The 24,350-nt window shown below is 44.1% G+C and overlaps 2 protein-coding genes across 8 annotated transcripts in view; one reads left to right on the top strand and one right to left on the bottom strand.

Moving 5' to 3' along the window:
• The window catches only part of FRMD5 (FERM domain containing 5), a 121,771-nt gene extending 115,074 nt beyond the window's left edge, over positions 1 to 6,697 (top strand). For 2 of the 4 annotated variants that reach the window (XM_061594766.1, XM_061594765.1), the window contains exon 14: positions 1,442 to 4,794. In XM_061594766.1, the coding sequence (XP_061450750.1) occupies positions 1,442 to 2,028 (587 nt within the window). In that variant the 3' untranslated portion in view covers positions 2,029 to 4,794. Of the gene's footprint in view, positions 1 to 1,441; positions 4,795 to 6,420 lie in introns of those variants that run through there. The other 2 variants (XM_061594769.1, XM_061594768.1) reach the window with 2 other exon arrangements.
• WDR76 (WD repeat domain 76) lies at positions 3,421 to 23,178 on the bottom strand. 4 transcript variants are annotated; one of them, XM_061594762.1, is made up of 15 exons: positions 22,931 to 23,178; positions 20,841 to 21,212; positions 20,623 to 20,718; positions 17,977 to 18,032; positions 15,545 to 15,661; positions 13,392 to 13,518; positions 12,903 to 13,004; positions 12,768 to 12,811; positions 12,534 to 12,687; positions 11,066 to 11,221; positions 10,218 to 10,435; positions 8,376 to 8,528; positions 6,156 to 6,209; positions 5,637 to 5,837; positions 3,421 to 3,671 (listed from the first exon to the last, which is right to left on the bottom strand). In XM_061594762.1, the coding sequence occupies exons 1-15, from the start codon at positions 23,006 to 23,008 to the stop codon at positions 3,653 to 3,655; spliced, it is 1,947 nt and encodes a 648-aa protein (XP_061450746.1). In that variant the 5' UTR covers positions 23,009 to 23,178; the 3' UTR covers positions 3,421 to 3,652. The 4 variants fall into 4 exon arrangements, with proteins under 4 accessions (XP_061450746.1, XP_061450745.1, XP_061450747.1 ...); XM_061594761.1 differs by lacking the exon at positions 3,421 to 3,671 and having other exon boundaries at positions 4,979 to 5,837; XM_061594763.1 differs by lacking the exons at positions 3,421 to 3,671; positions 22,931 to 23,178 and adding an exon at positions 22,565 to 22,808 and having other exon boundaries at positions 4,979 to 5,837.
• Positions 23,179 to 24,350: the final 1,172 nt, after the last annotated feature.

Genomic DNA, 24,350 nt, shown 5'->3' with positions numbered 1-24,350 from the left:
AAAAATAAGGCCAGGTAATAAATTTAACAAAAATAATAATTCAAGAATTGCAGAATGAATTACAGATGGGTGGCAACCACCCTGGCACTAGTTTTTCCAAGTCAGATATTTTTGTCAGCCCTTTTAGGTCCTAGTTATGAATTGAGACAAAATACAGCGTGGGAAAAAATAACTCAAAAAGGTAAAGGGCTACTCAGAAAATTATAAGCTACGATTGGATATGAGACCAAAACCATGGAAGAGCAGAAGAAGATGGGAAAGAGAATTAGGATTCAACTGACACGATTTCCCGTAGCCTTAGTTTAACCATCTGAGAACTACAATGCAAATAATCACTTAGATGGTATCTAATGCCATCTAGGTATTAGATAGGTCTGCCTAGTAAACGTCGCAAGACATCACCCTAAAGAGTCGGAAATGACTCACACTATAAGTGCGGGGACACCTTTACCTTTTTAATGCCAGCTAGGTTAAAAAAAACTGTTCTGTGGATGATTTCAAGTGTTGGAAATATAGAATGGCAAATGCTGTTACTGCATATGTGGTGGAATTGTTTGCAACTGTGTTTTGGAATCTGATTGGGTAATTAAACCTACCCAAATGCCGTTATTATTTAATATTATAGATAGATATATGTAAAAACATGAAAATACTGATCTCTAATCTTCTAATTGTTACCAAAAAAATTGTTTGGGCCAGGAAGTGGAAAGCTTAGAACGACCCCTGAATTTGGGAATGGAAGCTTTAAAGTCTAGAAATTGCTGGAATGGATAAACATGCTAATTTCGCCTGGAGAAGACCAGGGAAGCATTCACTGAATATTGGATTTCCTTTATTAATTATTGGAGCATGTATCATGCAGATATGAGACGGTCATCATTTGCTTTTGTCAACAAATGTTTAGGCAGTACCTTTGTCTTTCACAGGATACTACCCCTTCCAACTGAGGCTGTAGCCGTAGTCCAGTGCAGCTATTTTTCTTTTGGGAAGGAGAATCCAGGACGGAAGCCTCCCTTTTCTCATAAATGTGCCATTCATTTTCTTCTTATTTCAACTGGGAACTTCAAAACCTCCTAACTTTAGGGATATACAACAGATGTTCACCAAGCCACTAAAGGGAGATACCTGCATTATGCTTGAATGTTTGACCTTTTCCTAAATCATTAAAGAGTAATTTAAGTATGTTTTGAATTGGGGGCTGGGAAGGTTAACAGCCGCTTTCCTCCAGCATTTTTCTGAAATCTGGCCAGATTATAGCCCTCACTAAATAGATTCTCTATGCCTAATTTATACTGTCTTGATTTTACAACAATAGTGTTCAAACTTTATAAATGTTGAAAATCCGACTTCCGAGACTCCACACCGAGGCTGCTCATGCTTTGGTGACTTTCTCCGTGCCTTTCTGCATAGCCAGGCCATGCCTTTCTCCCTTTTCCTCCAGGTCTTGAGTCCTTGCGGGATAGCGCCCACTCAACCCCAGTGCGGTCAGCTTCCCACAGCGACGCCTTCCTGCCACATTCACGGACCTGCAGGGCCGAGAGCAGCGAGCGTGTGGCTGTCATTTCAGACGAGATCTACAGTCCTTCAGACAGCATGCTTCCCACCCCTGTGGCTGAGCAGAGTCTTGAGCTGATGCTGCTTTCCAGGCAGATCAACGGCGCCCCTTGCAGCATAGAGGAAGAAAAGGAGTCTGACAGCAGCACACCCACGCTGGCCGAGGCAGAGGAGCGGGGCAGGGGGCTCCGAGCCTTGTGTCAGGGTGTGGGCAGCGGTGGTGGAGCACAAGCAGAACAGGTGAATAAGTTTGTTTTAAGTGTCCTCCGCTTGCTCCTTGTGACGGTTGGGCTCCTCCTTGTTTTGCTCCTCCTCCTGATCATCCTTACTGAGTCTGACCTTGACACTGCCTTTTTCCGTGATATTCGCCAGACCCCCGAGTTTGAACAATTCCATTATCAATACTTTTGTCCCCTCAGGCGATGGTTTGCCTGCAAAATCCGCTCCGTGCTCAGCCTACTCATTGACACCTGAAGGCAGGACTCCTCCTAGTAACTAGCCAGGTGGATTGCAGAAGATCCCTGCTACCCGTTCCCAGAAAAATGGGACACATCGTGGCACCATCGGCACATAAAATAAGTCCTTCTTTCACGAATCAAAGTAAACAGCGGCCTAGGAGATTTGTTTCCAAGCGGAAGAAAGGGATAAGACTCATGCCAGATTCAAACAATACACATTTCTTTACAGGTCCTCTTTCAAGAAGCTTCTTCAACTGGTTTGCTTTCCAACTTTTAAATTATTCTGCACTCTTCAAGTTTGTTTTTAGCTTTCATAAAGGTGGTCATGTCAAAACTTTCAAGGAAACAAAGGTTATTTATTGCTGTTGCTTATTGCATTAAGTGCCAGCCTCCAGCTAGGACATTAGTTCAAGAAGATAGCATTATTTTATTGAGGAGCTTTTGCAATGGTGCTATTGAGTTGTAACTTTAATACTGTATTGTTTTATTAGAACTGGCACTGTGTACAGCACTACCACCTTAAACAGTCTTGCTATCTTGCCAATCAAATTTCTGGCTTAATCTGGTGTACTGAAGGGGGGGGGAATTAAGATCCTGACACCGTATGGTTACTCAAACATTTTCAATCCTTTGCAAGCAATAGGTAGTCATGAGACAAGGAGGCAGCAAAGGAGGTGCAAATCTGTTTCTTCACCTTAGTACTGAAAGGTGTGACTAGGAGAACTTGTCTGTTGTGAATTTCAACCTTTAGGATCCCAGAAATGCAGTTTTTCCCTTAGAACAGTTAAATCCCCATATAAAGCAAGAGTTAGTGCATGGGGAAAATAAATGTATGTGTCTGGTTATGTTTGACCAAGTCTTGTTGTATAAGTAGTAGTGATCATATCTGGTTTCTTTGAAGGACATTTTGCCTCAGAAAGCTGTACTTGTTTTTATACTACAAAAGAACAAACTTGTTTCAACCTATATATTTTAAGAACAAAATGCTATTTTGTTAATGAGCAAACCAACTCTTTTTTACTTTATGAATTAGGTGACTATAGTGTGGTATACAAAATGATTGGGGGTAAACAAAAGGTTAAGTGTATGTTTTTAGAATGGTATTTGAACATCAATCAGACTAACCATTCATAATTTCTGGAGGAAGGAAACATGGGTTTACCTTGTGCCATTTCAAATGATAAAGAGAAGGGAGATTAGGAAAGTGGAAGAGGCTGCACTGAAATGAAAACCTGTAAAAGTATCCGGCCAACATGTTTCCATCCTGAAGAGAATTCAGAAAAATTTTCTACTTTTGTCTTGTGATGTGGATAGTATAATCTAAGAGTCTGACTAATAGCAGCTCATTTGTAAAGGGAGCAATAAGAATGTGAGTATTCTTCAATACGAGCAGAACAAGAGAATGAAATCAGACTGGCAAGTGTTTTATTTCATCTCAGGGAGAGATTTCAAGTCATTTGGGAATCTAAATCAGAAATATTTCAAGAGGCTGGTTTCATTATCTTGTCTCTGACAAGGCTACTGCAGTTTCAGCATGCAGGCAAGCCCTTCGAGTTCATGCAGAACTGAAGCACTGCCAGGACTTGTCCAAAGGGAGGGTATTGGATGTGTGATCTCAAGCGCTGAGTTCCTTTCCAAGTTCAGTTACACTGCCCACAGCTGGTCATCCGTCATTTGGAAAAAGAGCACAATAATAGTATTAGCAATACACTAAATATAGGCAAAGACTAGCATAGACTCAGACTGGGGTGCGTGTGTGCACGATACATTGGAAAAGATACCCTGTCATTTGAACACATCACGGAAGTGCTGCAAGTATCTCAACGTTAACACTGACCATTAACTGCAACTGCCAGATTAGAAGTCCTAAGAGCCAAGAGAGATTTTGGCTTTCACTTTTGCTTATGCAGACACATCAAATTTTTGACTGCCTGCCAGAAGACATAAGGGACAGATTTAACAAGGATTCACGCCGTTTTATGCAACACAGCAACAAAACTTAACTTCTAGTGTAGTGTTCCTACCTCAGTCTGTAGTAAATGATGCTTCTATGCAGTGAGTGAAAAGTCTTAATTTAACATTCTTCATCCCAGCTAAAGATGCAGTATTTCATGTTTTAATTGTTGGTAATGTTCATCATGCCATACCCTTGTCCAATTATTTTTCACTATTTTGTACAATAAACATCTTCATTTTCAAAATAGGCAATGAATACTGATGATGGCAAATCCTTTACACAGTTACTTTTTAAATTTTTGGCCACAATCTAGAGTTAAGGTCTCCTGTGCACACCCATTCACTTCTATGGGGCTTATACAGCAGAACCTCTTCCTGATGGATTGTGTCCCATTTTTGCCAAACATTTTATCCTGAAAATTTTCCAGCTGACAACTGAGAAAGTAGTTTTCCTGTTTTGCCCCGTATGTTGTTTTATGTTTCACTTACAAAGTTGTTCCTGGTCTTAATTGTACAAACTGTGATAATTTCCATAGGTTGCTCTATCAGAGGAAACAAACTCTTAATAAGGACTAGTGTTCTGCATCTTTAGGCAGTAGAAAGTAAATGACCTGAATATGTGAATTTTAGTTTTCACAACAATATAGACGTTAATCTTTCATGTGCCAAATGCTGTATGTTACATTTTCCCTTCAGAATAATGTACCTTTTTCTACATATTCAACATGTAGTTAGCATAAATCATTGGTGCCACATAGAAGTATTTTTAAATTTAAATAAATATTTAATTATGATGAAAACTGTTGAGTAAAGTGATGCTTTTGACTATGTGAAATGGCTATTGAGATGTTTAAAAATACACAAAGCTACCTGTTATGCTGGACAATATCAAGCTTGCTATCCTTCATGTTTTCAGGAGCTGAATACATAGCCAACTAAACTTTTATGTGTACTTCACTGACAGATCATTCGTATGGTTCTGGTCTCCCACACCAGCACATGAAACTACATAATTTTCAAAGCATTTATTGTGCTTACTTTAAAGAAGCCGAATACAGTCAGCAGGTCTAACACTGGCTTATTTACAATACCCGTTTCCTAACCGAAGGGGCCATCTGGTGTTACTATGCAACAGACATAATTGCATTTTCCATCTTGCTATGCATAAACTTTATTAACATTCTGCTTATGTTCAAATTAGTGGATGTTAAAAAAAAAGACTATGGCTTCAATCCACTCTTGAAACACACAAAAACACTTTCCCATCTCAAAATAATGCTATCCACAATTAACTTCTGAATTAAACATGGTCTAGTGCACAGTCTCTTGTATAGATTTCTAAGCCACAATGAATGAACTCAGTAAGTTGAAACCATTTAACAGTATCACTTAGCAACTTTGCAAAAACCCAGAAGTCGTCACTGCATTGGAATTCCAAGGCTAGCCTTATGTATTTCCATTACTGGCAATCTATATTGCTTTAAAATTTGTAACTGAATACACTTATTGTGAATAAATGCCTTTGTACCAAGACAAACTATACACCCTAACAAAGCTAAAATGCAAATAATACTCTTTGTTCTTAGCTAAAGATTCAACTGTCTCTATTTTTTTCATTCTTTGAAAACATGGAGGCGGCCACTGGAGTTACCGCCCGCTATTATGTACCTGGTAGGGTGCCAGGCATTGATGGAACAAACTGAGCCAAGACAGTCTTCGTTGATGAAGGAATGCAACAGCTGTCCTGTAGCATGAAAGGCCTCGATTTGTCTTGGCCGAGACATGCTCCCCACCACAAAGCAGTCATCCCTCTTTGGGTCCCATACCGCTCTGAATTTTGTTAGCCATCGCCCTGTGTAGTTGTTATGCCTGTTCAGAGAGAGGGGAGACAGGTGGGTTCATGCGCAGCAGCCTTCCCCAACCTGGACTACAACTGCCATTTGCCCCAGCCAGCACAGCCATATGATGCTGACTGAGACTGACGGGAGCTGTAGCCCAAAACATCTGGAGGGCACTAGGTGGGGAAGGTTGATCTACAGAACCAAGCATTCTTAATTTTTAACACACATGCCCTATAAAGGAAAACTGTTCAGCTACAGTCAGTCAAGATTCTCTTCACTCTGGACAGACTGTGTCAGCTGCCAATCCCTTCTACCTCTCCTGAACCCTAACCCAATCGTAACTCACCTGATAGTTGTGAGAACAGGGGCTAAAGATGATATACATTTAGTCCCAAAGATCCTGTAAGACATAGAAAGTGATTTAAAAAAACCCCAAACATCTAGATTTAGCCAAATGACTAAGAGTGGCCTACTGTTACTTGTTCAAAAATGCCACAACGGTTTGCACCATAGAAAACAAAAGAATACTCAACAAAAACCCAGCTCTGTAGATACCTATTTGGACATATGGACTGCCTATATTAATCTGTATGTATTGATAATATTTTTAGAACGTAAGAACATGGTAAGAGCCCTGAGGCTGGATCAGGCCAGAGCGGACCCATCTAGTCCAGCCTCCTCTTCCCACAGTGGCCAACCAGATGCCCATTATGGGAACCCCAGAAGCATCACTTGAGCGCAACAGCAACGTTTTCTCCCCTCCTGTGGTTTCCAGCAACTGGTATTCAGAAGCATCCTGCAACTATGGAGGCAGAGCAGAGCCTGCATGGCTAACAGCCGCTGACAGTCTTACCCGCCATGAATTTGCCTACCCCTCTTTTGAAGCCATCTGTTTTTTTTGTTAATGTCAGCTGCCAATGTTTTTCTTACTCTTCCTTATATTTGCAAATAAAAACATTTTTTATAAAAAAAAGTCCGACTCATCGGTAAGTCACCAACATACATGACTTTTAAAAGAACTGCGTGACTTAATGGGAAGACAAGCCGATCACCTGCTACTAGTCGGAAGAGCCACAAGGCAGCTTGCAGTCTTTTTCTGTCCATTTATATATACTATCATAATAAACTGGATGGAGACAACTTAATAGAAAGTTGGGGGGGAAAGGCAGCTTACATATGCAGGCATAAATCAGCTGTTTCTGTAACACACTAGTTTAGAATCATTCAGTGACTTTAGCTGAGGGAGTGAACTCCATGGAAAGGCGATGTGCCTGAGGTGTGGTGAGGCCATACAAACGCATTCTCTCTAGTTTCTCACATACAAATTGGCACCTGGTGTTGCCCTCCTCAAAGAAGGCCCAGGCACTTGCGTCCTGCATCTCTTGCCAAAGCAGCAATTGCTTCCCTCTCTGCCGCCCTTTTACATTTCATCTAGGTGAGGAGTGGGGAACCTTTTCCAATCCAAGGGCCACATTCCCTGGTGGGCATCCTTCTTGGGGCCACATGCCAGTGGTGGGAGGCGCAACAGATGTGACTCTTCCCTTTGCACAGTGGGCTACTGCCCAGCCATGCAAGAGGCTGGATTTATTCCAGCGTTCTGTTCTCACGGGCCAACAATATGTCTGTGGAAAGCTCCCAAGCGGGACAGGAGTGCCCCAACTGTGCTTTCCCCACTTGTGATCTGCAGAGGAATACTGCCTACATCCTACAAAATGTTATTCCCCGCTCCCTTGTTCTACCTACAGGGTCCTTCAGTCCTGCAATGGCCGCCTTTCCCTTGGGAACAAAGTGCCCTTTGGTTGAGTGGCAATGTGCTAATCAGACTTGCCCAGAGTTTACTTCCCATTTATATTTTAAGCATACTTTAACATTTCTCTTTTCAGCGGTTTAGAACCTTTCACAGCCCAAGGGCCACATTCCCTTCTAACAGCCATGTGCCAGTGCCAAGCAGAGCCAGAGGCAAAAGCCGGCACAGCAATAAATGTAAGTGTAACTTTGTTTGGCTGGCTAGTCTCTACACACAGGCCTCTCTGTCCTCCACCCAGGCAAGCAAGAGATATTACCAGAGTGTTCCAGAGCACATTCCAGTCAGACAAGAGCACCCAGGGAGGATGGATGTGGCCTGATGGCCTGCATTTGGCCCCTGCGCCAGACGTTGCCCACCCCCTGGTTTAGACTATGTGAGCAATTACACTGCAGGGGTCTCCCACTTGCTCATCTGATGAAAAGCTGCAAACAAGTCTTTTTTTTTGGGGGGGGGGAACCAAAAAATGTTCATAAGCAGAAGCCCACACCCCCCTATGCACAAGTTTAACTGCCCTAACTCAGCCCCGCTTCACCCACAGAGTCTCCCTAGTCCTGTCTTTGTTTCCAGCAGTGACCAGGTAAGGGGCCCCAGCAAGCCCAAAAGCAAGCATGAGTTCAAAAGTTCCCACGCCAATAAACTGCCTCTGAACATGGAATGATCCCTGTCTTCTGGCAGCAAATTCTGTAAGTTGTGAAAAAGAACTTTCACAAGTGACAAATAATAATAGAAAGCCAGCTTCCTTCTCATACTCTTATGTACCTCAATGTATCATCAGCGCAAGTTGTCAGCACCCTGTTGCCAGTCACAGGTGAGAAATAAGCTGAAGCCACACTCTTCGTGTGCCCTGTGAGAGAGACCACAGGCTTGCCTCCACTCTTCTCCAGGTGCCTAGCATCATAAATAGCAACATTCCTGCAACATAAATGGGAGCATCAGACTTTCACCGTGACCGTCCCTGTTCTTCGGTGGGAAGGAAATGTCCTGGAGGCGCATCTCCTCTCCAGGTAGAGCTAATCAATTAAGCTTCCTGTCTCCTTGATGGGGAGATCTCCTCACACTTCAAGACACTTGCAGAGGGAAAAAAACCACCATAACCCATCAGGTGTCAAGCAAAATAATGGGACAAGACAATGAGAACCATCACTGTACCAATGTGAAAAAAGCGACAGGCTCTGGGGGAGAACCCTCTCTTCACTCACAACTCAGACACGGATTCTTTGGGAAAGACAAAAGAATGGGATTGCTCTGTGTAAGCGCGAGTTTCTCTTTGGGCCGGTAAATTAAATATCTATTATTTCTTGCTTGACATCATCAATATTTCAAGTGTCTAATCCATTGGTAACGTTCTGAATGAAACAAATCTCCTCCTGTGAGATCAGGCAGGTATGGAGAGCTGCTCAGGAGATGCACTGACTTCATCCACAACTAGCTGAAGCGTTGCCAAGTGCATCCTTGAGCTCACAGGAGCCCGTAGGTCCTGTGGAATCACTGAGCAGCACATTTCTGTACTGGCAGAGCTGCTTTCTGGTTTGGTGTGGAGCACTGATTCTGCCTATGGCCTATGCTGTGTACCCCAACAAGAATCCTGCTTGATCAAGATCCGCAGCAGTCCCAGCTGCTGCACTCTCTTTGCTTCAGGGGGTGGGGGTGGTCTGAGTATCAGTCTTACTGGCAGACTCAATGGTCCCCATGCAAGCAGCCACAGCATTTGGTGGGGGGTGGATGGAGAGGAGTTGCCCTTCTTGGGGGGCAATGGCTCTTCTCCTCTTCCCTCTTTTCCCCACTTTCCCCCTCCCCTTTCCTCATTACTATTAGCTGTCCACAGGAGAGGAGCGCAGAGGGAAAGCAAGCCCAAGAGTAAATTAAAAAAAAAAAGTTTCAAAGGGGGGAGGTGGGGAAGCCATACCTCTCAAATGCCTGCTAAATAGAGCAGAAAAGAGGAAAGAAAATTTGCTCTATTAATGAAGGCAGGATGAGAACTCCCCAAAGGAGGGGAGAAGAAGTCTGAATGAATAGCCTTCTGAAAGAGACATCCTCACCAGGCCATCCTCCTCCACTGAAGAATACAGAGGTAAGAACAGGGGATATAAGTAATCTCTGAAGCATGCAAAATTCTCTCTATGCTCTACGTAAAGCCTGCAAATAACCAGAAATTAACACCAGCAGTTTATGTGAACTTTTATCAAAATCTGTTTTCTCTGTAAATGAAAAAGGGAGAAACTATTTATTATGTCTGGAATGCAGGGGGTTGGACTCGATGGCCTTGTAGGCCCCTTCCAACTCTACTATTCTATGATTCTAATTTGTGCAGGACACTTCATTTTGGGTGGAAATTTATTTAAAAGGTACAAGAAAGCAAAAATTACTTTGTAACTTAGTCAATGTGTGACCAGGACTTTTGTATAATAGCGCCAGAATATGTTGTGAGTTGTTCCTTCTAAATTTAGAGAATGTCTTGAGATCATGGCCTTGGATCGATCTTTATTCAACTCTGGTCCACATAGGAGGACTTTATGCAATTATTAGTATTGCATCTCTCAGATTTGAGCTTTAAATTCCTAACATACCACAACAAGCACTTGTATGACAGCTTGTACCTACTCTGCTCCGGCAGCAATGAAATAATGCCTGTTGACTGGATGGACATGGACAGTCCTCGTCGTCTTTGAATTAAGTTTTGCAGAAAGTTCAGAAGACGTTCCTGGTGTCCTTCGATCTACTACTGCTACCTCTCCATCCCACATTGCGACAATCAAAGTGGAAGCATCAACTGTGGAGAAGTCAAATGCAGAGAGGTGGTATTCCTCATTTCTGTATACCTGAGAATGAGAAAGAGGGTCTAAATTTATTTTAAATTACTGATTTTATGCTGATGTTCTGTATCCCACAACAGCTGGAGGGAACTCTACGCTGCAGCATGCGCTGGCTGCCACAATGGCTTCCTCAGTCCTCTGTGCTGAGTGTAGTACTCACATGCACTGCCTTCAAGATAGACAAGATTCCCAAATGCACAGCATTAAAAATCCCGGCACTTCCACCCTCAACAAAGAATCTAAAACCCAGTTCCTGGCAATGGATGTAAATGCAGAAGACCTGCCTTCTACAAGGTCAAGCCCTTTGTCCATTAGCCCAGTATTGCCCATTCTGACAGTCAGCAGTCATCTGGGTCTCAGGCTGAGGTCATTCCTGCCATTTGAAATTTGCCCCTCTCCCCTTTTTCCTTCTGGATATGCCAGGAATTGAACCTTCTGCATGCAAAACATGGGCTCTAACACTCTGCTACGGTCTCTCCTGAGACAGAAGTGAAGGACTTTCAACAAACAGAGGAGGGAGAGCTGCTTCCCCCCCCTCCATTTAAAGTGTAACTGTTTAACAGAAGTCATTGGAGCAGCAACCTCATTCCTTTCTTGACTCCTTGCAATAGCTCCAACATACTAATCAATATTCACCTCATCAAAGACTGCTCTGGTTAAATCCCCACATCGCAACGTGCCATCGTGGCTCAGGGACAGAAGATGAGCAGGATCAGATGGAGAAAAATACATACAGCTCACTGGCCGGCTGTGGGGGGAAAAGACGTGCACTCCATCTTCCTGTCTGCAGTCCTGAAAAGTACCAACAGGGACAACATTTCTCAAAACTTCTCATTTCGAAATTGCAAGTAGGACTTAGAGCCAATCCCTTTTGTTCAGTGGGTGGGAGACCAGGAAGCAAGGGGCCAACCTCCCTGTTGGAAGGCAGGGCCAGACACCTCCATGGGGGAAAGGCTGCCAGCGGCTTCTAGCCATGATGGCTACGTGCTGCCTCCACTGACGGGGGAAGCGTGCCTCTGCAGACCAGCTGCTGGGAAGCACCTAACAGGGAGAGTTGGTGTTGTACTCAGGCCCTGGTTGCAAGCTTCCCATGGGGGCATTTGGCTGGCCACTGTGAGAACACGTTGCTGGACTAGACAGGCCTCCTTTGCCCTGATCCAGTAGCCAGGCTCTTGGCTGTTCTAACATTTTAAATTTGGTATTCTGAGCTGACCTGCCTTCCACACACTGCTGATAAAATGCTTTCCTGATTTGCATTTTCTAAGTTTTATGTACGTTTTATTTTTACTGCAAGCTGCTTTGAGACGTATAGAGACAAGCAGGATATAAATAATAATTGACAGTCAATGCTACTGTAGATGCCCATATCAACAAAGTGTTTCCCCCGACACTGAAAGTCTAATATAATACAGGAATGTTCCTGACAGGAAGTGACCAGGGAAGCCCTTTGCATGCAGCTGCTGAAACTGGGAGGGAGCAGCAACTGCAGAAGGGAACCAAAAGAATGTGTCTCATTTAAGCCCAAATTCCTGTTGCCACCTACAAACATTCATGCTTTGTAGCACATATATTTACCTAATTCTATGGCTGGTTGTGTGATTTATTCCTCACTTGTTACTATTTTTCCTCTGTTGGTTTTTATAGCAGACCTCATGGAAACATATTTGGGAAGCGTATTACTTCTTTAACACAATGATCCCAAGTTCAGGAAATGACCTTCTACATGGCTAAGCACAGGGTTAATGAAGTGTGAGACAGGTCCCCCTGGAGAGATAAGCAGTTGCCTAGCAAGAAGCCAGCCCTTTCTCAAGAACCCCTCCGAAATCCCAGAATCCGTACTTTCTGTGTGTCTCGATTGGTCTAGCAGGCAGGTAACCTCCCGGATACTGCTGCTTCAGGGGGAATGAATGCAACTGGCCACTACAGCGGCCACTTCTACCCCCTGACCTCTCCAACTCTTCTTAACGTCAGCTTATCTCCCATTTTCTTTTCCAGAGCAACAAACATTTCCTTGATTTCCTAAAACATCCCCCCTTTCATGTTTAAGATCAATGGTTTACAGACAGCTACTCTACAAATAATATAACAAACACTAGTTATTTACCAAATCCCAGAGACCAATCTGTCCCCACTTGTCTCCAGCTGCCACCAAACTTCTGCTTTCAGATGGATGGATAGCCACAGAGTGAATTCGGTTTTGGACCACTTTTGCTACAGAATCTTCTTGGAGGACCATTTTATGCAGACTAGCTTTGTAACTAGGCCAAAATAATTTGCATGTTAACATCCAAAACAAACAAATAAACAAAAAAGCAAAGATGAAGCAGGAAGTAGTTACCTTTCCAAGTCACACGTAGGCTTCTCAATCGTGTTAGGCTTTACCTGTATCGTAAGTTGGAAATCAAAAGTACTTTACCATGCAGATGTTGAATTAAACAAATGAAAGCGAGTTTACAGGTCAAAACAATGATACCTGACTTATTTTAGCCCACACATTCAGAAATCCTTCAGTTACTTCATTTTCCTTATCTTGATCTGTGGGTATCATCTGAAGAGGTCCAGGTGGCAAACGAGGCTTTCAAGAGAGGAAATGGCACAAAAATGTTACTGGCTTGCTTTGCAAATTGCCCATCAGGGCACCCCACAGAGAAGAAACAAAGAGAGCCATTGAATTCTTCCATATCCCAGTCTTTTCACTGTATTCATGCAACCCAAATCACTTAAGCAAAGCCAAGTTCTGAAGGCTTGTTTGAAGCTACTACATGTGTGATCAGTGAGGAAGTCCAAGGATGTTCAAGAAGAACTCAAACCACAGCGCTAGACAAAGGTCTGGCAGAAAAGCTTTGCTGTCAACCCCAAGCTCCAGAGTAAAATGTTCTAGCAAAGTCTGATGATTTCAAAATGCAGAATGCAACAAGAGTCGTTTAAGAGGCAGCCCTTCCCTTCCTGTTTGTCAACTTACATGTTCTTCCACTGCAGGCTCCGGCTGCGATTGTGTTTCTGGCAGGGGAGCACCCAGGGGATCTATTTTCTGCAAGCGCATGGATCTTCGGCAAGCTGTCTCAACTTTTGCCTTTGAAGGTTTAATTCTACAGGGAATATAATTTCACAAAGTCCATGCAATGTTTCAAGAATTTCTCATTCATTTCTTCCTTTAGATTATCCTGAATTTCCTGCTACTGTTTTCCATTTCACTCTTGTCATATTTTTCCACCACCCTCTCTGTCGGCCACCACTATGGCTGCTAAATTACAACCTGAAGACCCTGTTTGTCCCTCTGTACATTTAAAATAATTCAGATCTTACAATTCAGGAAGCCTGTGCTGTGGTGTAGCAGACAGAGTGGTGGACTCGGTCCTGGGAGACCCGGGTTCAAATCCCTACTCAGCCATGAAGCTCACTGGGTGACCTTGGGCCAGTCACTGCCTCTCAGCTTAACCTATCTCACAGGGTTGTTGTGGGGATTAAATGAGGTGCTGTCATAGATCGCTGTATTCTGTTATATCATTTAGCTGAAAAATATAGGAATCAGGTGGGTAGCGGACTATACACAGCCTTTGTAGATCTGAAAGCCGCCTTTGATTCCATCTCCACAGATTTACTATGGACAAAATTGGCTAATACCACAATAGAGAAAAGACTGCTACTCCTCATTTATAATCTACACCAGAATACCTCGCTCCAAGTCCGATGTGGTCGCGAGGGGGACTTGACCAACCCCATTCTTACAACACAAGGGGTTAGGCAGGGCTGTGTGTTGGCCCCCCTACTCTTCAACCTATTCCTGAACGATCTCAATTCTAGCCGTCTCTCCCCAGATTTCCATTCACCCAAAATCAATAAACACAGATGTCCCGTTCTGCTTTACGCAGACGATGCAGCCCTCCTATCATATTCTAAAGTAGGCCTAAAACGCCTGATGAGAGCTTTCATGTCTTACTGCCAGGTAAATCACTTAAATATCAACTTTAACAAAACCAAAATTGTAGCCTTTTCAAAGCGCCACAAATTTTCTGAGTGGACAATCAATGGGCAATCAATAGCTCAAGTTTTCTCATATAAATATCTAGGTATCCTGTTTCACTCTACCCTTTCTTGGGTTCCACACATTCGGGCGGCGGTGAGGACTGCCCGTACTACGTCAATGAGTATCTTACGGTATTTCTATACCAAAGGTGGGCAATATATCCCTGCAGTTTTACGAGTTTTCAAATCCAAAATTACACCTCAGTTATTATATGGTGCTCCCCTGTGGGTCTTGGCCTATAAACCCTCTATAGAGGCGGTTCTTTCCATTTTTCTCAGACAAATTCTAGGGTTGCCAAGATGTGTCCCAAACGCTGCCCTCAGATTGGAAGTATGCATATCATCAATTGAATGCCAAGCCTGGACATATTCATTTAACTATTGGTTAAAACTCTCTTACAACTGCCCTCCGGGTACTTAACACTCCTCTGGAAAGATTCTTATTATTTCCAATGGCTGAAATCTTTCCATGCCAAACTTCCCCGTTTAGGTTTTTCCCTAGAACATCTAGCCTTACTAGACCTTAGGATGGCTAGTTATTCCATTAGAACCAGACTCAAAGACTTAGACCGACAAATCTCAATCGCAGCAGCTTCTAAATCTTGTTTGCCCCTATATCATAAACTGTCTCTAGACCCGTTCAACTATGCTACATATTTCGACTATTTAACAATCCCCAAATTTCGATTTGCTTTCACAAAAGCTAGATTTAACTGCTTGGCCTCGGCAATAATGGAAGGCAGATATCAGGGTATTCCTTATGAACAACGTTTCTGTCTATGCAAAACGAGGGCACTGGAAACACTTTCCCATCTCCTTTTTGACTGCCCAATATATCAACAGGAACGATTTAAATACATCACCCCATTTGTAATGAATTACCCTAATCTACCTTATGAATGCATGATACCCCGCCTCCTGAACGGTTCTAACAGATCTCAAACTGAGAGGGTTGCCAAATTTATCTATGCTGTTCAATATAAACGTTTAAAACTAGTCTGACATCTTCTGAGAGTTCTCCAATTTTTGTTCTATTCTTTTATGTTTTATAATTAAGCTTCCTTGAATTTTATCCATTTTATATTTTACCTATGTATAATGTATTGTAGTATCCAGTGCAATTTGCTGTATGGGTCTATGATCGTAACAATAAACTTGACTTGATTAAATGAGGTGGTGAAGAACCATGTATGCCACCTTGAGTTCCTTGGAGAAAAGAGTGGGATATAAATGCAATAAATAAATATAAAATATCTTTCCACTTAGTTTGCAATGAAACTCCCAGAACAGCTTACAAATAAAACAGCAAAACCCAACATCACCTTCAACACTGCAAGGCAGCAAAGATCATATCACTACTGCATCAGCCACTCCATTCCTCCTCTCTCACTGAGCGTAAAACTAGGGATCCATTTGCTGAAGCCTGCAAGGAAGTGACTGAGCCAGGAAGGGTGTGCATCAACTGCATAGTTCGTCTAATATCACAGGCAGGGAAGCTGGACTTACTGTGCAGATCTCTACCCACTCTCCTTCCGGCAAAAGCCATTATCTCCTCTGCCTCAGAAGGGTTAGGGCCAACCATGTTGATATCCACTTCTAAAGGAGGTCTTTCCCAGTTTTGGAGAAAACACCTTAACGGCTCAGAAAAGAAATCATGAGAACAACTGGAATAAATGGAACTGAGAAACTGAACAGAAAAAATATCTAAGCAAGGAAATACACAAGGCTATCCTAGAGAGGTGGTGGGCACTCCGACACTGCAGGCATTCAAGAGGTAGCTGCAGCCACCGGTCGGGGATGCTTTTAGTTGGGATTCCTGGATTGAGCAGGGCGTTGGGCTTGATGGCCTTATAGGCCCCTTCCAACTCTACTATCCTATGATCCTGCTCACTAAGACCTGCCTCAGTGGGGGTACTGCATGAAGGCAAACTTGCCTCCCCACCCCCCCGCCAAAGCAAGCTGAGGCTTTTGCAGTGGCATCCGCTTCATGAGGGTGCTTCACTCCATTTTCCAGTGTCCCACCCTGGAAATGAGCTTCATTTGTTTGCTGAACTTCTTGAAAATGAGGATTCTGGAATGAAGCAACTACCATCGAAGAGTACAGTTTAACCCAGACTAGCTATCATCAGTTTCTGGAACTGACCAAGTGCCATGAACCCTATCTCCTTGGCATGGATGGACAGCACTATCTCCTTCTCCTGCCTTTCTTAGTAAAGAAAAATTATGCCTTGTGCAGCATTGTGGGAAAACATGGCTTTTCAAGCACTGCAAAGTGACATAAATATGGCCCTTTGATTAGTAGATCATCCAAGCTGAGAAAAAGCATTTATCCCCCAAAGTCCATAGTATGCCACAAAATTTAGCAAGTAGACAGTGCTGAGGTTTGCAGGAAGGGGAATGCCTAGTATTTAAACTGCCTTTCTGTAGGTTAAGTAGAGAAATTGGCAGTGACTGGAAAAGAGTAGCATGTGGAAGTATGTGATCAGATTAACTGACGCCACAAAGTCTCCTTTCTGGTTAGAATCATAGAGTTGGAAGGGGCCTCATCGAGTCCTGCTCAATGCAGGAACCCAAGTTAAAGCATTCCCAACAGGTGGCTGTCCAGCTGCATCTTGAATGCCTCCAGTGTTGGAGAGCCCACCACCTTCCTAGGTAATTGGTTCCATTGTCAGACCGCTCTAACAGTTAGAAAGTTTTTCCTCATGTTCAGTTGAAATTTGGCTTCCTGTAACTTGAGCCCATTATTCTGTGTCCTGCATGATTTCCATAATGGTCCTGAAAGTTTAAAATCAGGATTTTTCTCTTCCTCAGAAACTCATTTAGAAATTCTCAGCCAAGTCCAGCTCTTAGCTAGTGAGAACTGCTTCACTGTGGTCCCTGAGCGTTAAGAATGAGTTGTTGAGGGACTTCTCTTAGAAGCTGTGCTCCAGCTGAGAGCATGTTGCACATGTGGGCACCTGCCCAAAATAAGCACAGTAGGAAAAACTGAGAGGTTGCAGATCGGTTGCTCATTGCTGGAGAGTGCAATGGTTACCTGTCTGTCTCCCTCCTAACCAAAAGACTGGTAGAGACAGCAGAGAAAAAGGGGCAATCAAGGCAGAAATGAAACAAAAAAAGGAACTGGTAGATTGACAGGGATTTCCTGGATTAACCAGGATCTGAACAATCCTGCTTATGCTTCTTAGAAGGCAGAATCATTAACTGGGAAGGAATTTCTCTCCAGAAGGGGATATTCAAGTTGGTTGACCCTGGCTTCTGCCTATTCTTCCATCACTGATGAACAGCAAGCTCTTTAGGCTGCAATCTAGCAGTCTTCATCATCTTACATGACATCACTAACCCAGACACTCAAATTTTCAATCATTAATATAGCAGGTAAGGAAAATATAGTAGCAGGAAGAATTCCCAATGGTCAACTTGCAAGAGTTCAGTTTTCAGTACTACTTAGTTAGGTAGATCCAGATACTGTCACAAGAGCGAAGAAAGTCTAAATCTTTAAACATACTGAAAGGGCGTTTTACCTTTGTATTCTCTGAGACTGCCCTCTGACTGTCATTTCACGAAGTCTTGCTGCTGACTTGAGAGAAAAGAGAAATTAGATGTATAGAAGAATGTATACACCTCATAAAATATCAAAATTATTATTACAACTTCAAATTTAGCAAACTTAAGCCATGCTCTAAAGTCAAACTAGCTTTTATTTATAAGAGTATTTATATACCACCCTCTCATAAAGTATCAGGGCTGTCAGCAGGCTTATAAAATGGGAAAGATGGAAGGACCTCCCTTATTTACTTCTTAAGACTATCGTTTGTAGAGTACCAAAGAAGGTAACTTAAACCATAGCATATGGCACCTTCCTCAACTGGTGCCCTTCAGAAGTATTAGATGGTCATGCCAGCAGCAGCGGATGACATCTATGCTGCATCACATCTGTAGGGCACCAGGATGTGGAAAGCTGGCATATAGGATACCAACAGTTCTATTTATTAAGAAGAGTAACTCTAATCTGCCAACTCATTCAAGAACAAACATTATGGCACTGCACAATAAAATCTTCAAAATTATTTATTTATTTATTGTATTTGTATACCGCCCCATAGCCGAAGCTCTCTGGGCTCTTTACAGTAGCTAAATATAATAAAATCTATAAAATCATAACAGAGAACAACGTATTATCACTGAATATTTGTTTTAAGCAACTGAAATACATGCTCCACACATGATGTTGCAGCTTGGTCAGAGCACCATATCCTTGCCACTATTTTTTAAAATTAGCTGACTATTTTTATCTGCCCCTATTTTTATGTGTTTGATAGCCATTTTATTATTATTGTAAAATTGTATTATTATTAGGCAGAGCAATCCAACTGCTAGGCAATCGACAAAGGGGGGCTGGCGGGGGAGGAGCCAGTGGTAAGGCCCGCGGGATCTGGTGGGAGCCGCGTGCACAAGCCAGTGGGAAAGCACCGCGCCAACAGCCTCCTGTAGGCCTGAATGGGAAATAAATAAAATTGTTTTACTGCACCAGCCTTCTGGCCAGAGGAGTTAGAAGGGGGATCAGGAGCCAGGGAAGGGGTCTGAATGAGAGAAGGATCTCACGTAAGCCCCCCCGCCTCAACCCTGGAATGCCCTGGTTTAGGGTGTTCCGCTATCTTCTGCTGAGCCTCTGTCCGCTGGACTGGCTGGCCCTGGCAGCACCACATCTCTGCCGCGGCGGAGGAATTATGCCAGCAGAGCCTGGCGCACCTAGGAGCCTCTTGCCACTGCCGGGGATCAACAGCATCCAACTCACCCCAGCCTGATAGAAAGGTGAGCTGGACTGCACCCTTAGTGCGGGTATTAATTAAAACAACATGAATAAATGGAGTATTATCACAATACCCTCTCCCAAAGAAGGGTTCCCTAGGCTAATATCTTGTTTAGTGCCAGGAAAATATATTTTTATTTTCTTTCCTGGACATTTTTTTTTCTTAATAACGTTATTTGTTATTCAGTTTAATTTTTGTAAATTGTATTGCTTTCATTGCTGTATTTTTATACTTGTGTTTATTTTTCTTTGTAAGCTGCCTTGAGGGCCTTTGGCCGAAAGGCGGGGTATAAATAAATTTATAATAGTATTTCCTCAGGTTTTTAACCTTTGAGGGATTTTTATTTCTGCAGTGATTGGTTTTAGCACTGTTCTTTACTGTTGTCAACCATTGTTCCATTATTATTACTTTATTGTGTTTTATGACAAATTGTAAGCCACCCTTGAATTTTTTAATTGAAGGGTGCGATAAAAATGTTTTAAATACATACATAAAATGTTTTAAAATATAAAAATGTTTTAAAGAAAACATGCTGGGAGGCAGAGCAGGATATAAATCAAATAATAAATAAGCAAACATCATTGGCACTGCAAGGGACGTCCTTATTGCTGGTCTCACCTATTCATATGGGACCACTGCTGAAGATGGGTGTCTCAAGTAAAATCCACCATTTATAAAAAATAGCCAAAACTATGATTAAGAGAAACATCAACAGCATAATCCTATACATGTCTACTCAAAAGACCCACTGAATTCAATAGGCCTTACTTCCAGATAAGCATTTACGCAGGGCCAAAGGGCGGCCAGGCAGCCGAGGGCCCCACGGCTTACAGGGCCCCCTGAAGGGCTCCTTCTTAGGGTGGGGGAGTAGCGCTCCCCTTCCACGATCCGCAGCACACTCTCTGCCACAGATTGCAGGGAGGGAGCTTTCAGGCCGCCCACCTGCTTGCTCCCTCCGCCTACCCCTCTCTCCTGTCTTCTGGGGCTGTGTGTGCGGGTTGCCATCAACCAAGATGGTGGCAGAGGCTTTTTTAAGGGGCTGATGTTCCTACCGGCATCTCGGTGGATGGCAGGCATGTGCGCGTATGCACGTAGTGTACCGCGCATATGTGCCATCTACCAAGATGGTGCCGGGGACATCAGCCCCTTAGAGAAGCCTCCGCTGCCATCCTGGTTGACAGCAGCCCTCTGCGCACAGCAACAGGAGACAAGAGAGGTAGGTGAAATAGGCAGGAGCCACATGCCAGGGCAATCTGGTGCCCAAGGGCCCAGTCATGCCCGGCGCCAGCCCTACATTTATAGAGTCGCAGCCTAAGTATTAGAGACTGTCCTAACCCAAAAGACACCCCAACAAACCTCAAACAGCTTTAGAGAAGCAAAAAATTTTGCATTTTCTGTTATGTTCTTCAGTCTCTTTCTTTCATAAGCTGATAGCCGTGTTGATGCATTGTCCTGCAATAACAACAATCAGTTATGTTTCAAAATATTCACAGGAGTGAAAGTTTTAAGCTGTATCTTTCATCAAAGCATGCTATACAAACATTATTTCTCTCACCAACTTAAGAGGCACTTACATTTTTTCTGTCACTCTTGGGATCTCCATCCTCCTCCAAATTACTGCTGACAGCTGCTACAACTGAACCACATATTTGAGATTCTGTGTTGAAAACTTCCTCAGCTGGTCTGGGAGAAGCCTCAGACATTACCGCCCTGGTTTGTGGACTTGAAGGATGGTTACAGGCCTTCTTAGCTTTGGGTTCTTTACCTAAAGACTCTTCACAGCTGGAAAATTGCTCCAACAAACGTTTCTGAGGCAAATGCCTGTTGTGCTCTCCTTTGGTGGCTGCCACAGGTGTAAGAATAATTCTAATTTGCTGAGCCAAAGTCCTACTCCTCATAGGTTTTTTTGGAATGCACATGCTTGGATTTTCATTGGGTGTTCTCTCCTACAGATGTGCAAAAAAACCCCCAAAACAGTTATTTATCCCTTATACGCTGAGTTATTATTGCAACACATTCCCAATTTACTGATACTGAGAGTTATGTGAAACCATTAGCAGAAAAAAACACATTTTGATTTTCATCTCTTATTTTAGAGGATTGTCTCCTATTCCAGATCATCAAAGCAATATAGATGTACCTTACTTCAAAGCAGAATACAAAAAGCTTTAATGCCCTGCCTTTTAAAATTTTGATAGGATAATCCCAACTATAACTAGGGAAATGAAGGCTGCAAGCACACTACAATGTATCTGCAATTGAACACATTGGGTCTTGTTTTGAAAGAAGCATGTGTTGGAACATGCTGTATATTGTCAGTAACATAACCATCCGCTCAATTTTTAATTTTCATTGGGAAGAGAGCTTTAGGTAGCCAGCTTTGGCTCTGCCTCTCCAAAGCAAGGTCAACACCCTGAAGTGCAAATCCATGGTGCTGTTAAGAGCCCACAGAGACCAAAGATCTAATACTGGGGAACAGGAGTGCTGCACCCCTTGTACCAGCCTTCCCCAGATGTGGACCTTCCAGATGTTTGAGGATATACCTCCCACCAGTCCCAGCCAGCACATGCTGGCAGGGGTTGATGTGAGTTGTAGCTGAAAAAAATCCGGAAGGCCCCAGGCTGCACACTCAGTCCATCCGTATGGTCGTTTCTTAAACAGTGCATCCTAGGGACCCTCGCAATGTGGTGCAATGTTGCAACAGAGCCTGGGACATACTTTTTGGGTCCATACGTGCGAGAGGGTGCCTGCCTGGCTCCATCTTGCGCCCTCTCTTATTTGCCCTCCTGCGCCAAAGTTTGCCTGGGCTCAACTGCAAACCTTGCAGGCAGACTCAATGCGGTCTGGGGCGCAGCCCCCCCCCCGAGGGCACCGACACAGCTACAACCACAAATACAGCATTTGGCACCGCAAGCCTGAGGCGGGGCAGACCCACATGCGTAACCCCTCTTTACCCTGGTCTCTGCCACCTAAAACACCTTATCTTTCAGTGATCATTGTATTTTGAAGTTGTTGCCACCTGCCCGGAGACCGCAAAGCGAATGACGGGTAAGAAACACTAATAACGGGTTGTGTCCAATACTACTCAAGAGTAAACTCACTGAAATTAATGCACATGGCTAACTTGGGCCCATTATTTATTTATTTTATTTAATTTATATACCGCCCTAAGCCCGAAGGCTCTCTGGGCGGTGTACAAAAAGATTAATTCCAGTGGGTCTACTCCAAGCAAGACGTAGGCTGCAATCCAATGCACAGTCACCTGGGAGTAAGTCCCACTGATCCCAACGGAGCTTACTTTTGAGCAGGCCTGCACTGGACGGCGCCGTCAGTTGGCTGCAACCCAGTATTAGGGGACCCACCGAAACTGAAGGGCCGCCTAGCTAAGGCCTATGAACTGCAACGGGTTTACTCCGAGCAGGATTTAGTTGACTACAACCCCATGATGGTGATGGCGAGAATGATGCCGATGGCGCCTCCCGCGAGGGTCCTCCGCAGCGCTTGCACTTGGGAAGCCGAAACCCACGGAGTTGGGGGGGAGAGGGGGGGAGGGAAGGCGGGAGGGTCGGCCGGCGCCCATTCAAGCTCCCGGCTGCGGAGCCGCCGCCTCCTCCTCCATCGCGCTTCACTCTCCCCCTGCAGGGTAGGCCCGGCAGACTCCGACCTGTTGCCGCTGGAGGCTCAGCGCCGCCGCTTCCTTCTCCTCCTCCGCTGCCTCAGCCATCCCCCTCTGTGCCTCCATGCGTGCCCGCTCCGGCCTTTGCCTTCCCGCCCGCCTTTCCCGCGCCCGGAAGGGCCTTCCTTGGATTCGGGCGGGCGGGGAAAGGGCGGGAACCTCGGCCTCCCTCCTCCCCGTCGCGGCGTTCCCGCCCGGGGCTGCAAGGGGGCGGCCCTGCGCTCTCCTTGTGCAAGTCCCAAGCGGCTTACAATAAACACGATGGTAAAGAGCAACAACGAGGCACGGAACGACAAGGGCAGGAGGCCGGAAAAAGCAGCTCCCAACTGCAAAAACAGCCGCGCGATCAAACGCGCCACTTGCCTGGCGAGATAGCGCTACTGGAATATACATCTTCCCCAAATGGCGCCACTCTTGGCTCAGCCTTGCGGTTACTGCTGTACAGACATACAGGGAGAAAGTGCTCTGCCCATGCCCAGGAGCACATGCTCATTATGACTTCACATACAATGTTACCACTGAGCAGCCCTGCCTTTAAAAACAGATATGAAGAAGGGAGGGTGTTCTCAAACTATGCAAGAGCAGCTGTTGGATGAAAACATCTTGAAAGGGGCATGGAAGACTCCAGCGGGGCAAGCCGTGGGCCCCACACCATCCATATGACAGCTATGTTTAAGGGATTTGGCGCCATTCCCACTTCAGCAGAGATGCCACACATCCTAAGATGAAATTATGCTTGCCCTGAAGAATGCAGTCAGAAATGGCTTCATCAGAACATATATGGGCGACAGGGCTGGGGGCTGTCACTTTCATGAGTTTCATCTTAAGGAAGATGGTAGAAGTGAAAGGGAGAAAGAAGCCCCTTGTGGAGCTGTGGGATGGCAGTCAAATTTGGATTGGAAACAGGCATTGCAATATGCAGCGACTTAAATGTAAATGTACTGTCTTCAAGTCAATTCCAACTTATGGTGACTCTATGAATAGGGTTTTCATGGCAAGCGGTATTCAGAGGTGGTTCACCAATGTCTTCCTCTGAGGCTGAGAGGCAGTGCCTGGCCCAAGGTCACCCTGGGAGCTTCATGGCTGTGTGGGGATTCGAACCCTGGTCTCCCAGGTCGCAGTCTGACACCTCTTCCCCACTACACCACTATACATTCAAAAATGGTAATTTCACACTGTTGTATTTCAGATATCACTGTCTAGGCTAGGGCCAGTTATGAACTCATTGCTTAAATGTGCTTTATTTTTAAAAAAAAAAATTTTTTTTTTAAAGTAAAGCACATTTAAACACAGAGGGCTCACACTGGCTCCAGATCTTCTGACTGGAATGGCCACAGGCCTGCAGTCTCTTCAAAAGATGGTTCCAGCCCAACTTGTCATCAGCAGGCTTTGATGTTTTTGCAGATTA

This window comes from Rhineura floridana, chromosome 14 (genome assembly GCF_030035675.1).
Source record: "Rhineura floridana isolate rRhiFlo1 chromosome 14, rRhiFlo1.hap2, whole genome shotgun sequence".
NCBI classification, from domain to species: domain Eukaryota; kingdom Metazoa; phylum Chordata; class Lepidosauria; order Squamata; family Rhineuridae; genus Rhineura; species Rhineura floridana.
Note: the sequence above shows the minus strand (reverse complement) of the source record. Positions and strands in the feature narration are given on the sequence as shown.